Source organism: Myzus persicae, unplaced genomic scaffold, assembly GCF_001856785.1.
Source record: "Myzus persicae strain clone G006 unplaced genomic scaffold, MPER_G0061.0, whole genome shotgun sequence".
Taxonomy (NCBI): Eukaryota; Metazoa; Arthropoda; class Insecta; order Hemiptera; family Aphididae; genus Myzus; species Myzus persicae.
In genome coordinates, this window is record NW_019101569.1 from 670,219 (window position 1) to 684,418 (window position 14,200).

The following is a 14,200-nucleotide window of genomic DNA, read 5'->3' on the forward strand; positions in this document are numbered from 1 at the left end:
TTTTTTTTTGAAAATGTTGAAGTTTTTAAATTGAGATTTTAGTTAGTCATTTTAGAGATGTTACTGTAAGAATAATAGGGTTGGAAGATATGGAAAGTACGATGATTTGAAATGTATAGTAATTATTATTTATTTATGACCTGTAAATATTTCATTATTTGTAAACATTTTCAGAACACAATAAGTGACTATAAGAATTACTTTTATTTTGTATTTTATGTAAAACCACCATTAAGGTATATAACGTTTTCAAAAAAATCGTCTGCGTAACAATTTGCAGTAAAAAAGGAACAAATGCATTATTCAAGGATATAAAATGGGGGATGAACACGCTCGATGAATCGCCCTGTAGATCGTCATTATTACTGTTATAAAATGAAAAAAATGTTATTAAGTACATACTGCAGGGTTTTGTGTCTGAAGAGCAGGTGCTGTTATTATAATAATATGTATTGTATAAAAATATGTAGGTAGGTAAGCAAACCGATATTTTTTCACACGAGAATTTCGAATACATTTACAGGTGTCCATCATCATGGTATGTTACATAACAGGTGGCTTGCATATTATTTCATCGTTGCGTAACTCCGGGCGGCGAAAAAATAATAATAAAATGCGAAATAATATTACATTTTCAATAAATATATATATGGTTTTTGCAGCGACAATCGAATAGTAGTGTGCAGTGCTGCAGTGATTAATAAACGCGCAGCTTATATGATATACAAACCACTTTATTATGATTACCATTGGAGTAGTGGTGGTGTGTTTTTGAAACTCATAGACATATTAAATGTTTTATATTGACCATCTCTCTGCATTAGTAGTCGTCATGTCATATTATAGTAGTAAATATTATAGTATATACAAAACAAAAAACACGACATGTGTGATGTAGTATAAGTATACGTATTATAGTCGTGTGTACAAAACATTGGCCCGTATATGTGCTTTACGCGCACTGTGTAGTTTTCAAACTATTACATTATTATGTGTACACATTTCATTTCGTTAGTACTCGAGATTACGTGCGTTGTCAAAGAGATAAAAAAAAAAATTAGTGTTTTAATGGGCTTTCGCTCATTACGGGTTTTGTCGTACGTCCAAACGATTGTGCACCGCAGTGCGTGCGCCTACCTTTAACTGTGCGATGGCTCGTATTGGATTGGTAATTATTACTTTGGTTTTTTCTCTATAATATTACTAATATTAGGTATGTTTTAGATTTCAAATTAATATTTAAAAAAAAATGTACGGTATCACATTCCTGTGGTTAAATTTGTGGCCTCGAATTTTCATATATCGTATATTTGTACAGTGTAATAGTCGCATCTGTCTTCTTCAGTTAGCAATACTTACCTATTATACCTATATTATTATAGACATTAGACATATTCTGCGAGTTAAAAACGCATTACTTAATTATTATTATTTTTGTTAAATCAGTTAATGTAAGATACTTATATGAACACGATGGGTACGTAAAATTAATTTGACGTTCACGAATCGTGTAATTTTAAAAGATGAAACGTAAACTGACGAATTGATTTTGTGCACAGGCTGTCAGTATATAAATTGTTTACTGCTGTTATAGATAATAGTTGTAAGATAATTTTTTAATAATTTATCCCTGATTTTAAATGAAGAGTTTGCTTCGTTTACCTCAATAATTGTTATAAATATAATTATTTCATAGGATTTAAAAAAATTGCTGCTGAAAGAATAGAAAACAATTACATTTTTCAATGAAATTCAATTTATAACACAATGTTGACCGTAGCGAATTTAATTATATAGAAGGTGCTGTGTGATTCAATTTGAGCACAGAACAATAAATATATAATAATTATTATAATACGTACGAAATATAATTTATTTTCGTAGTACTGTTAGTATCATTGTTAAAATGATAGTTGTCTCTATACAAAATTAAATAAATTTATTTCCCACATGATGCACCTAAAACTTAAGGTACCTCCTAGTTTTGGTGCGGTTAAAATGTGTAAGTTTTTATGGGCTTAAGAAAGACTACAACAACATTTTTCGATCATGTTTATAATATTTAGTTATAACAGTTTCATTTACAATTTTCTGCATAACTGGTACCTAGCTCTAATGAACTATTTAGAGTGTTATAAAAAAGATTTGCAAAAAATATTAAACTCACCAAGAACCACGAGCTGGTTCTTCCTGCCTGGCTGTTCTACAACCTGGAAAATCTGTCTAGTTTTGTGTAGGAGCTGACATTTTCGATTTTAACGCTGTGTACTGTGTAGAAGCCAACATGAAATACTTACATTTTACCCGTATAGGAACTTGTATATTGTTTAACCACCGCTGTGTCCGTGTATAAAAACTTACAATTTCCCATAGATATAGGTACCACAAAAATAACAAATCCTATTTGTAAAATTTTTAATCCATTTTTTATGTCGGTGCATTTGATAAGAATTGTATGAGTTGATCGGACGAATTTTTAGAATATATTATTACAGTATATACTGAAACGTATTCTAGAATAGAATATATAAGCTTATACCTACTTAAGAAATAGAGAATCTTTCCATATACATATATTGCCATGTAGGTGTGAGGTAGAACAATGATTTCTATTCAATTCGGAGTCGACCTGATTGAATCATATTGTTTCGTGCTTATAATAATGTCGACAGAACAAGAGAATACTTCATTAATTCTAATCTTATCTGCAGCAGCAGTGACGTGTTTTGTGAGGTAACGAACCTAGAAAATGTATACATTGTGCAATAATAATAATAATAATAGCGTTAAATAGTTATTTGCAGCTTTATTCAAATAATCAAATTTTGCGATCGTACTCTCCAACTTGAGCGATTCAAACATAATATTAAGAACCGCAGAAATGTATAATAATATTTTAGATAAGTATACGGTGCTCGCAGGTGTCGATTTTATGTCATAAACTCGTAACTCATAATAATAATAATATAAATTAAAAATAAAAATAAAATAAGCCTCATCTTATCTCGGATATATTATCGTTGTATATCACAAAGCCGGGAGTGAGACCTGTAGCATATACGAAACATGAATAATAATAATGTAATATACACACTACGATAATATTTATCAATAAACCTCTAAGCCGAGAACAAACACGATGAGTGTGTCTCTCCGTGCAAGGTATATAATATTTTTATGAAAAATACGTGCAACGCGATGCAAGCACATAAAATACGCTTACGAATCGTTACAGTCACTGTGTATTATTATTTTCATATTCTCATAACGACGCACTATGAACGACTGAATGCAATAATATGATAAAAAAGAAAAAACGCATTTTCGTTTTTCTTAGAAAATTCGTGTGGATTTCTTTCTCTCGTATACATAGGTATAGATAGTTTTTCGAGTATACGACCAAAAGTTTCTATATAGGTACCTACTACCTACACCTACTTCGGCCCGCAATATCGCGTACCTAATAATGACTTTGTCGTTGTTTCGTACATACCGACGGCAATAATATATTTTGTGGTCGTCCGATAATAATCGTAGGAAACAAAAACAAACGAAAAAAACCATATACCTAGGTATATGCCCATCAATAATGCAATATCCTTGTTGCAGCTATATACGCCGCGGCGCTCGTGCATTACTCCTCCCAATCGGATGTCCCGTAGGTATACGCTGCAGCAGCTTTATCCGGTCGTCCTCCGGACCGTAAACATAATAACAAAATAATACCTAATAATAATAATAATAATATTATTATAACGTCGGGAATTATGCGTAACTTTTTAACGTACGTCAGACTACCTCGTACGCACGTCCGAGTGACACGCGGGTGGCCATCATATCGAATCTGTGTGATGCTGTATTATAATATACGTTCGTAATTATTCGAATGACGGTCGATTTTATGATGATGATTTCGCGTACCCCGGTGATCGAACTTCACCACCGTCGGACGGCGGTTTCGGAATCGAAGGTACTACCTATATATTCTTATATAATACGTGTACTCGATTCTCGCCCAACACCGCGGGGCGTTTCTTTTTGAATATCTTACACAGACATCTAAGTTACTATTGAACAACAATAATTATAATATGTCACGTGCCTAAATAATATAGTGTATTATAGGACTATGTGTTCGATGATAATATATAATAATAATAATAATAATAACAACGATTGTTTTGTTACATATAGGACGCGCTGCGGAAGCGAAAAGAAGAAGAGGACAGGGTCGCTCAACAAAACGAATTTCTCAATCGGTCGATGAGAGGGTCGAAAAAACTTCGGGAACTCGAACACGAACCACTAGAAACGGGGATCGTCAACGACGGGTTTTCGTCTGAACAGGATGAAGAAAACAACCGCACCAACATCGGTGTGGTGGATGACGCCGAAGAAGAATCGCAAGATCCGTACGAGCCGATATACAGGGTTGTAGGTGAGTGATAAGATTTTGACTTTTTCATTTTTCGTCCGTGTTCATGTTGTTTTGTCGTCCAAAAGGGACCTCGGGTCCTGCGAAGTCTTTCGACTTAAGTATATAATATTACGTAGACAAAGCTGGAAACAACTCTAATTAATAACAAGTGTGTCTATAATTATAAGACGAATTGACACGGCGAATACCAGATTGGCGTCATCCACGGGCATACATTTGTTCGCCCCCACTCACCACATTGCAGAGTATACTACTAACGACTCTTGTATAGGTAGACACTTTAAGTATAAAAATATATAATGAATAATACGGCTTAAAAATTAAAAACACAGGTCTACACTTTAGTTGGTAATAAATTATACTTATCAGTGCGATTTTGGCCCAGTTTTCGATAAAATAGTATAACATAATACCTACATATTATATGTGCACTAGGTAGGTACCTACTATAGTAGGTACCTACTTTATTAAACATTATAGTTTAATTTATTTTTGAATTGGTTTAAAGACAAATGATTTACCATTCGTAGACCGACTAAAATGTTATAGGTAATATTTAGAAGCACCGATGTTTTATGAAACGCCTATGACATAATTATTTTTAAAACAACCCACAACAAGTTCTAAAAAAAATAGTTCTGAGTTCTCCGATTGTTAATTTATCGATATATGGCATTTGTCATAGGCGAAACAAACGCCGTTCGACGCCTCTGATAATATTTATTATAATAGTGATAACAATATAGTACAGAGCAATTTTAATATGTATGATTACCTACCTAATTACGACGTTAATGCAATAAACACAAATTTAACATTAAATATATTAATCATTAAACATTTAATTGTCCCGTGCATTGAAGTGATACCTCCCATATTTTTATAAAAACTAAGCCATCCTGGGAAAGTGTCCCCTTTGTCGTCCCTTTTTGCTCTGGTACCAAATACTATACGACAATCCGGTGTTTTATAAAAATCCTGTCCCACACACAGTTTTTTTATTTTTTAAATTTTCTCAAGATGTGTCACTGATCGGACTTATAGTCTCCCTTTTAGCACAAGACGCGATTACCGTACGTCGTATAGAATTGGGAAAAAAGAGTTAGGTTTCTATGCAGTAGAGGGAGGGAGAAAACTACGAGGGGTATCCTCATTGTGTTCCGGTCGGAAACACCGTAATGGAATGCTATATGTGATGTTATGATGTCGTCAGGCATTCAGGTCACGTTGTTCTATAGTATTCCACTACATAGGTACTTGCAGTCGGCCACCACGAGCACGCCCTGTGCATAACAACCTGTCACCAACACTCGTGACGACAATATTATTATTATTATTTTATAGCGTGTGTGCGACGGCTTGGCGTATATTGTAGTATTGTACACATATACCTACGTGTGTATGACGTACGTACATAATAATATTGTTATAATACTATAGTATATTTAAACATTTCGTCAGTCGCGTTGCCGCACACTGCGTGCAGGTCGTTAGACGTTTTTTATCATCGTCGTCGTCGTTATTTTACAGGGTACGGTGAACTGATAGCCGCGCTCCAGAGGATACACTTGCAGCTGAAAAAGAATGGTATCTATATCAATAACAAGTCGGATCCAGACGTGGCCGTGATCCAATGCCTGTTGCTGAACCCGGAATTCGTCCGTGTGCTGTCCGTGCACAACAAGGTGCAGCAATTGTGGCCTCCCACCACGACCAAGAGGCCGGTGACTCCGGAAGCGCAAAATTTGGTCCGAGACGTAAGTTCATACTGTTATGTTATTATTGTTATTTTTCGATTTCGTGTTTCCACCTAGAGTGACGTTTTTAATTTTTTTTGTTTTGGTAAAACAGTGTCTCGAGAGCATTCAGAACAGTGACTTGCCCGAAGCATCGGAACTCGCTAAACTATTATCCCAGTACGAAATCGAAGGCGTGCTCTGGGCCCACGACACTATAGCTCAGGACGTGTTGCCGCAAGACGACGAAGCTACTACTGAGGTAACAGTCACGTTGCCCGCGAACGATTCATCGATGTACAACACGGACCAACATCCTCCCAACATAACAATTATCAATATCGAAAAAACCAACGAACCATTGGTGAGTTATTTTATCATTTTTTTTCATACATCATTCAAACAAAAACGTATAAAACTCGCGTCCTATGTGTTCAGGGTGCAACTGTTCGAAACGACGGTGATGCGGTGATCATCGGTCGAATAGTCAGAGGTGGTGCTGCCGAAAAAAGTGGACTTCTCCATGAGGGCGATGAAGTGTTGGAGGTAAACGGTGTAGAAATGCGAGGCAAGTCCATAAATGATGTCTGTGATATCCTGTCCGTGATGACTGGACCTCTAACGTTCATGATTGTACCGAGTGCTAATCGGGTTACATACCAGAACACAAACGGAAATAGAGAAAATTTCATTGTGAGTTTTTAAAAAAAAACATAATTAAATATTTTGCTTGGTATTTCATTGGCACTTGAACTGGGTAGTCTTTTTAAATTTAAATTCTACATCTTAAATTCCGAATTATTTTAATCTTATAAATACCAATATATACAAAACATATTTTAACTAATTTTATTACAAACCTATTAAAAATGTATATCATAATCGTATATTAAATTAAAAATATTTTGCCTTTACTTTTAAATAGAATGTGAAAGTTAGAAATAATTGTATTTTAGAATAATATGAAATATTAGTCCTTCATTGATATAGTAAAATTATTATATATTATAGAATACATTAAAAAAAAATATTATAGGAACTTACTATGAGTCAATATGAATATTGTTTTCATGCTATTATGTATATTATTTACCACCTATGTTCCATTGTAGATGCATATGAAAGCTCACTTTGATTATGATCCCGAAGATGATGGTTACATTCCATGCAGAGAGCTAGGTATTAGTTTCCAAAAGGGTGAGATCTTACATGTTATATCTCAGGAAGACGCCAACTGGTGGCAGGCGTTCAGAGAAGGCGAAGAAGATCAAACACTGGCTGGTCTTATACCAAGCAAATCTTTTCAACATCAGCGTGAAGCATTAAAACAAACCATAACCGGCGACAAGCCTGGCAAAGATAAACCCAAAAAACAAAATACGCTTCTCTGTGGCAAAAAGAACCTGAAAAAAAGGAAAAAAAAGTCACTGTATCAAGACGGAGGTTACCCTATTTATTCTTCCAATTCTGATGGTAAGTTTTTTTTAGCTTATTAAAATAAATGTTCTCAACGCATCATAATATTATTATCTTTTATAGAATATGAAGCCGAAGAGATACTGACTTATGAAGAAGTAGCCTTGTATTATCCACGCGCAAACCATAAAAGGCCAATTGTGTTGATTGGCCCACCTAACATTGGCCGACACGAGCTCAGACAAAGATTAATGGAAGACCGAGATAGGTTCGCAGCTGCTATTCCTCGTAAGTGTTAATGTATAATCATACTCATCATTGTTAAATATTATAAAAATATACTACACATTAGTCTGATTAATTTTTCATAAGTTTTATGTAAGCTTTTTCCTTAAAAAAAAAAAAATGTATTATTAATTTGCCATACTCATCGTTTTTTTTTTTTAGATACTAGCCGAGCGAAAAAAGACGGCGAAATAGATGGTCAAGATTATCACTTTATCACCAGGGTTCAGTTTGAGTCCGACATTCTGTCGAGGAAGTTTGTTGAACACGGCGAATACGAGAAGGCTTATTATGGTAATATATTATAAAAAAACATTCATTTTTATAAGATGCATAATATAGAGGTACTAATAAATAAAAATCATAAATTTTCAGGCACATCCCTGGACGCCATCCGATCTGTGGTTAACTACAGTAAGATATGCGTGTTAAACCTACACCCGCAGTCGTTGAAAATTCTCCGGAGTTCCGATTTGAAGCCCTTCGTAGTGTTTGTAGCTCCACCGTCCTTAGAAAAACTACGTCAAAAGAGACTAAAGAACGGTGAACCTTATAAAGTATGCATTGCTGTGATAAACTTAAAATTAACAACATTTCTAGGTGTCGGGGTGCCTGTAAATTGTAATAGGAAAAACTCATATTTTTTTTTCATATTATTTTTCTGGTTAAATGACAACTATTATTTACAGTAAAAATAATGTACTAAAATACAGTAGAATAAAATAAAATAAATTATTCAACCTTATTGAAATAATATTCTATATGTTTAATGTGTGTTTATTCTAGAAAGTTAAAATAGAACTAGTATTGAGCAGTTTGGTGAGCTTGGTGGGCCGGTTTTCTATATTTTTAGGACGAGCAAATCTGTTATAAAATATCTGGTAGCCTGACAGACATAAAATGTACCTTGTACCTATACTCTACAATTATACTGACAGTTTCATGCGAGAGATCATTATCAAGAAGTGTAAAAAAACTTCCACCCACAACGATTTTTAGCAACTAAATTCTCAGCGATTCTACCTATACCTACATTTTATTTATATACCATATTATAATAAATATTATACACGAGTGTTTGGCGGCCGCAATAACGTCTTTAATTATTATTATATAATAAATCATTTTTAACCACGGGGACTTACAGTCCAAGTCTTTTTTGATAGAGTGCAATGGCCATAGACCGTCATTTTTCAAAGCGGGACATTTTTGCGTTCTTTGGGGTTAGCAGGATGCAGAGCACATAGCGCAAAAGGGCGACTGTCCCACCCAAATCGGGACGTTAGATTTACTTGATAAATTATACTGTATTAAATCTCTATTGGTCGCATGACTTTATACACAATATTCTTTGCAGGAGGAAGAGCTAAAAGAAATCATAGAGAAGGCGAGAGAAATGGAAGACAAGTTCGGCCATTACTTCGACATGATCATCATCAATAACGACACCGAGAGGGCGTATCACCAGTTATTAAATGAAATAAATAGTCTAGAAAGAGAACCGCAATGGGTACCAGCTACTTGGGTAAAAACCGCATCATAGCGGTAGACGATGGATATTATTAGTATTATTATTATTATTATTATTATTATTATTATAACTATTATCATTGTTATATTGTAAAAAGTTCATGATGACTGATGAACAGAAAAAAAACGGTGCTTGCCGAACAAGTCGAATGGCTGCGTCAGGCATTCGGTGTAAGCATACACAAAACTGAACGTTTATAAGTTAACATAATATTATTATGTGTTATGTTTGTACAGATTGAATAATGGAAAAAAAAAGTAATGTGATATGCTACCTTAATTATAGTTTAGTAGGTACAGTGTTGTATGTAAATGATGACCAATGAAAAGCCATCAACTTTGCCATTTTAGTATGTATAATTACTTATAATATTATTATAACCCTCGAATGTTTTCTGTTGATTCCCCTTCGAAGAGCGTTGATGACTATATATAGTATTATTATACAACATACAAAATATTCGGAAACTTCTCGTAAATTTTTATAAAACGACTGAGCCCCACTCTTGTACGAATCCCTAATATAATAATAATAATATGTAAGTATCCAATAATGTATTGTCAATACTTGTTCAATTAATTTTGTGATTGTGAATGTTTAGAATTATTATTATATTATTGTTTTATTGTTTTTCTGTGTACACGAGGTGTACACAAATCATAATAATAATATTGTTATTAATTATTATTGTAATCATTTTAATATTGCATTACAATAATGACTACCGACGAACCGCTATTACCCATCATCACTCACACGGTGTGTATGAAATAAAATGAAATAATTGTTAAAAATATTTTATTTATTGAATAAATTATTGTATGGTGTAATATACAGCCGATTAGTGAATGAGTAGATGACAACGGGTATGTTATAGGATATTAAACAACCATTTTTAAATCCTGAATTCGCACGCCTTACGCGTGCCTATTATAGACGACTACTCAGGCGGGTATTATACTTTACTTTTTTTAACCGAGCAAATGGTTTTTTTTATTAAAATTATTATTTTAAAACATTACAATTTTTTACTGTGTCGCCCGCGGTTCAGTAATTTCTGTGTGCACAAAAGTAAAACTAAATATAATACCTATATATTGTATTATTATTATTATTTTTTTATTTGTACAAAATCTTACTCGCCAGTGCATTATTTTATTTATTATTATTTTGTTGTTTTTTTTTTTAATATTGATCTAAATACATATAGGTATGTACCTATAAACATTATATATACCTATATATATAAATGAATGTAAATTATTTATTATTTGTGTACACGATTATTATTATCATTATTATTTTAGAATCTATTAATAAATTCAGCTCAATATTAGATGAAATCTTTTACTCAGAAGACTTGCATACCTATTACATTCCTCTTCGTAACGACTTTCTCCTAACAGTAGATTTTGATGATATTATATCCTTGTTTAATGTGTAGTTCCTTCATAAAAAATTCAAACGGGATCATCACGCGTACTGCGACATTGCAGACAATCCCCAACAACCGACTATTGCAAATAATATTGACATTGCATAACGTTAAAAGCAGCGGTGTATTCACGGGAAGAGGGGTGAGGGTGTCATATGTAACGATATTATTTTATATATTGTCATAAATTTACGCTATACATATATAACGTGGTCTGAGAATAGTCAAAAATTCATATTCCCCCTCTGGCCTTAGAAGCTAAAAAAGCTAACCCTAAAAGCTGAGCACGCCACTGCAGATAATGTGTTTCTGTTTTATACAAAATACTACGGTTGCCGCTACCCAAGTCTTATAAAACAATGTTAATTTATCCGCCAGCTAATTCATAATTCTTGGGTTACCTATACACTGATGTCGCTAATATATAGGCACCTACATATTTTATACTTACACTTAATTAATACTGTCAAAATATTCGTATATTCGATAATATTATAATAATAATGATTTTAATCATTAATCGAAGTAGTAATACGGGAAGAAATTGATCTAAGGTGTCGTGAGGGGATGATAAGTCCCTTAATGTCCTCTAGTAACTGCTAAATTTGATATTATTAGTTCTTATAAATACAAAATAAAATTGTATTAAATTGTTTAATTATGGTATGATGATTCTATTATTTAAGCAAAACAACTGCAGCTAGTGAAGAACCATGACCTTTCAAAATGAACCAAACGTTTCATTTATACTGAATATCATAAAACCATATATTATGTATAATATGTAAAACAAAAACATATCATAATTTTAATACCCCATATAATATTTATTTTTAAGCAATTTTTTTATACAATAATTATTAATATTATTCACTGAGATTTTATTCTATATAATTAGTATTATTACTATCGTGTGGTATCGTACGATGGTGGTTAGTAATAATAAAAAAAATATCAACTTAAGTATTGCATTTGTGGGTCATGGTTGATAAATAATGCAGTGTAATATTAATAATATTATAAAATACTATATAATATCACAATTTATTATTACAATATTGTAGCTAATCATATGTAATCTATTTTGTTAATAGTTATTATAGTACCTGTCCATATATGTCGTTGTTAATATGCGTAATATAATGTTGTTAATATGCGTGATAAATGTTGTCAGCGGTTCACTTCATTATATTTTTCAATAAAATATCACACGGTTGTTTCAGAGTTCAGACTAAAGAATATGTCATGACGCACCACTATTAGTAGGTACTTACCTTCATTTTATTATTTCATCTAAATATTGAATACTTAGGTACATTAATGGCTATAGGCATAATAATATCTAGGAACCGATTTTTACTGTTATATATTTTTTTTTTTTACATAATAGTATTGCTCATTTATTTATTTACCAATTTTCATATTTTCGCTTTTTTTACAGACATGAAGTAAACACCTAGTTGAATATATAAACGTTAGTGATAAGTAGAGCTCGGAAGTTGTTGCATCTGCATGTGGTTTTTGGGCTATTAAATATATTATTGTAAAGTAAGTTCGAAATTATTATCATGACACTACGAGAAAAATACTAAAAGTTTATAGTGCATATTTTTGCAGACTTAGCGATTTTGTAGTTTTAAGAACATACTTAATGATCTATGATGACAATTTCCCATTTTTATAAACAAAAATTTAGTAAAAATTATAAGATTTAAAAATATTTAAATTTATAAAAATATGAATAAAAAAAGTGCATATTTTCAAAGTATATTGGTACTTTTTTAAGCGCATAAGAAAATGCATATTTAGTACATTTTAAGTACATTAAAATCCGAGCCCTATGTATATAATACAGATTATTATTATTCTAAGAAGAAGGTGTCCAAATTTTCTAATAATTGCGTTTATCTATTTATTGGTTCAATAATGTTTTAGTAAAATAAAAATAATAAAATATTGATTCCGTGAGGATAAGTCGATAGAATTGAATTAAGTGCCTAAACGAGTCGTTTTATTGTATGATATATCTACTTCCCTACCTTTTTTTTCAAACGTCTTAATATTCTTAAGGAAATATTAAAAGTATAAATACTAAATAGTATGTGGTATTGTTTAAAAAGTGATAAATTATAGTGGTTTTACTTATTAGAGGATTCAAAGCACATATTTAATGAATCTTTTGAACATTTTAACTCAATATTCTTACTTGCTAAAATGCATAAAGGTACCTATTTGGCCAATACACTTTTGTCATTTTTTACGAAATTTTGTAATTTTATAATCAAACACATTCACTCTGTGGGTTAACTTAGGCATAATACTTTCTAAAGTTATTGGAATAAATAGGTGCTCGATAGAACTTATGAAAAAAATAGTATTCCGATAAAGTAATCCAAATACTTTAAAAATAGTTCTGTTTAAGATATATATAAAAAAAAAAATGATACTTACCCATCGTCTTTGGGAAAATTTGAAATTGTTGTCAATGTTAAAACTATATTGTATTTGTATAGTTCTATAATTAATAATTTATGATTTACAATGTAACTATAATTTAATTTGTATGCTGTACCTATGAATACAAGTATTCAGAATACCTACTGTATTAAATACTTCTGGGCAATTATATATTCTAAAAGTATTCCAATACTACACCAAAGCCTGAAAACTTTAATTTTAATTTTTAAATTTTTTGATTGACTTTGGAATGCAGTGCAGTTTCAGTACAAACAGAAAAAATTTAATTTTCATTTAAATCCAAAGCCCTATCGATTTTAAGGATGACATATTATTATTTATTATTTATATTATTGTAAAACAAATATTAAAAACAATTTAAAACTGTCATAAACGAATTCCCACGGGTAATATAATAATATACATACTGTCAGAATGCCAATGATACGCCTGTAAGTAGATACAGTGACGTTATCATATTTAATAATATTTACACCAGGGTATTTAGTGAAAGATTAAATACAGTGAACGGACATTAACCGTATACGAGTAGGTATACGACAAGTAATAGCTATCCACATTGCCTTCTTTGCTTCGCTCACCAAATCGAATAAAATTCGTCCATGGTTCAAATTATATATCATATATTTACTTTTACATAATGACACATATTATAATAGATACACAAATTATTACTATCCTTTTTTAGGCCAATTAACATAACAAGTCGTAGCTAGTAGGTATGTACACCAATCGAATGCTAATAAAATTATCTACAACTATATTATCGATTGATATAAAAACCTACCTAACGACACTGATGTTGGAGTCATCAACTGACCAATGATGGTGGTAAACAAGAAAATTTGTTTCTTGATCCTAATGGTGAATTCATTATTTGA

The 14,200-nt window shown here is 31.8% G+C and overlaps 1 protein-coding gene across 3 annotated transcripts in view; it reads left to right on the top strand.

The window, feature by feature from the left end:
• LOC111029625 (MAGUK p55 subfamily member 5) overlaps positions 1-10,359 on the top strand; it is a 60,815-nt gene extending 50,456 nt beyond the window's left edge. For all 3 annotated transcript variants that reach the window (XM_022308707.1, XM_022308708.1, XM_022308709.1), the window contains 9 exons: positions 4,195-4,438; positions 5,969-6,195; positions 6,290-6,538; positions 6,613-6,867; positions 7,287-7,647; positions 7,714-7,878; positions 8,038-8,169; positions 8,251-8,432; positions 9,233-10,359. In XM_022308707.1, the coding sequence (XP_022164399.1) occupies positions 4,195-4,438; positions 5,969-6,195; positions 6,290-6,538; positions 6,613-6,867; positions 7,287-7,647; positions 7,714-7,878; positions 8,038-8,169; positions 8,251-8,432; positions 9,233-9,418 (2,001 nt within the window). In that variant the 3' untranslated portion in view covers positions 9,419-10,359. The remainder of the gene's footprint in view (positions 1-4,194; positions 4,439-5,968; positions 6,196-6,289; positions 6,539-6,612; positions 6,868-7,286; positions 7,648-7,713; positions 7,879-8,037; positions 8,170-8,250; positions 8,433-9,232) is intronic.
• The last annotated feature ends 3,841 nt before the right edge of the window (positions 10,360-14,200 follow it).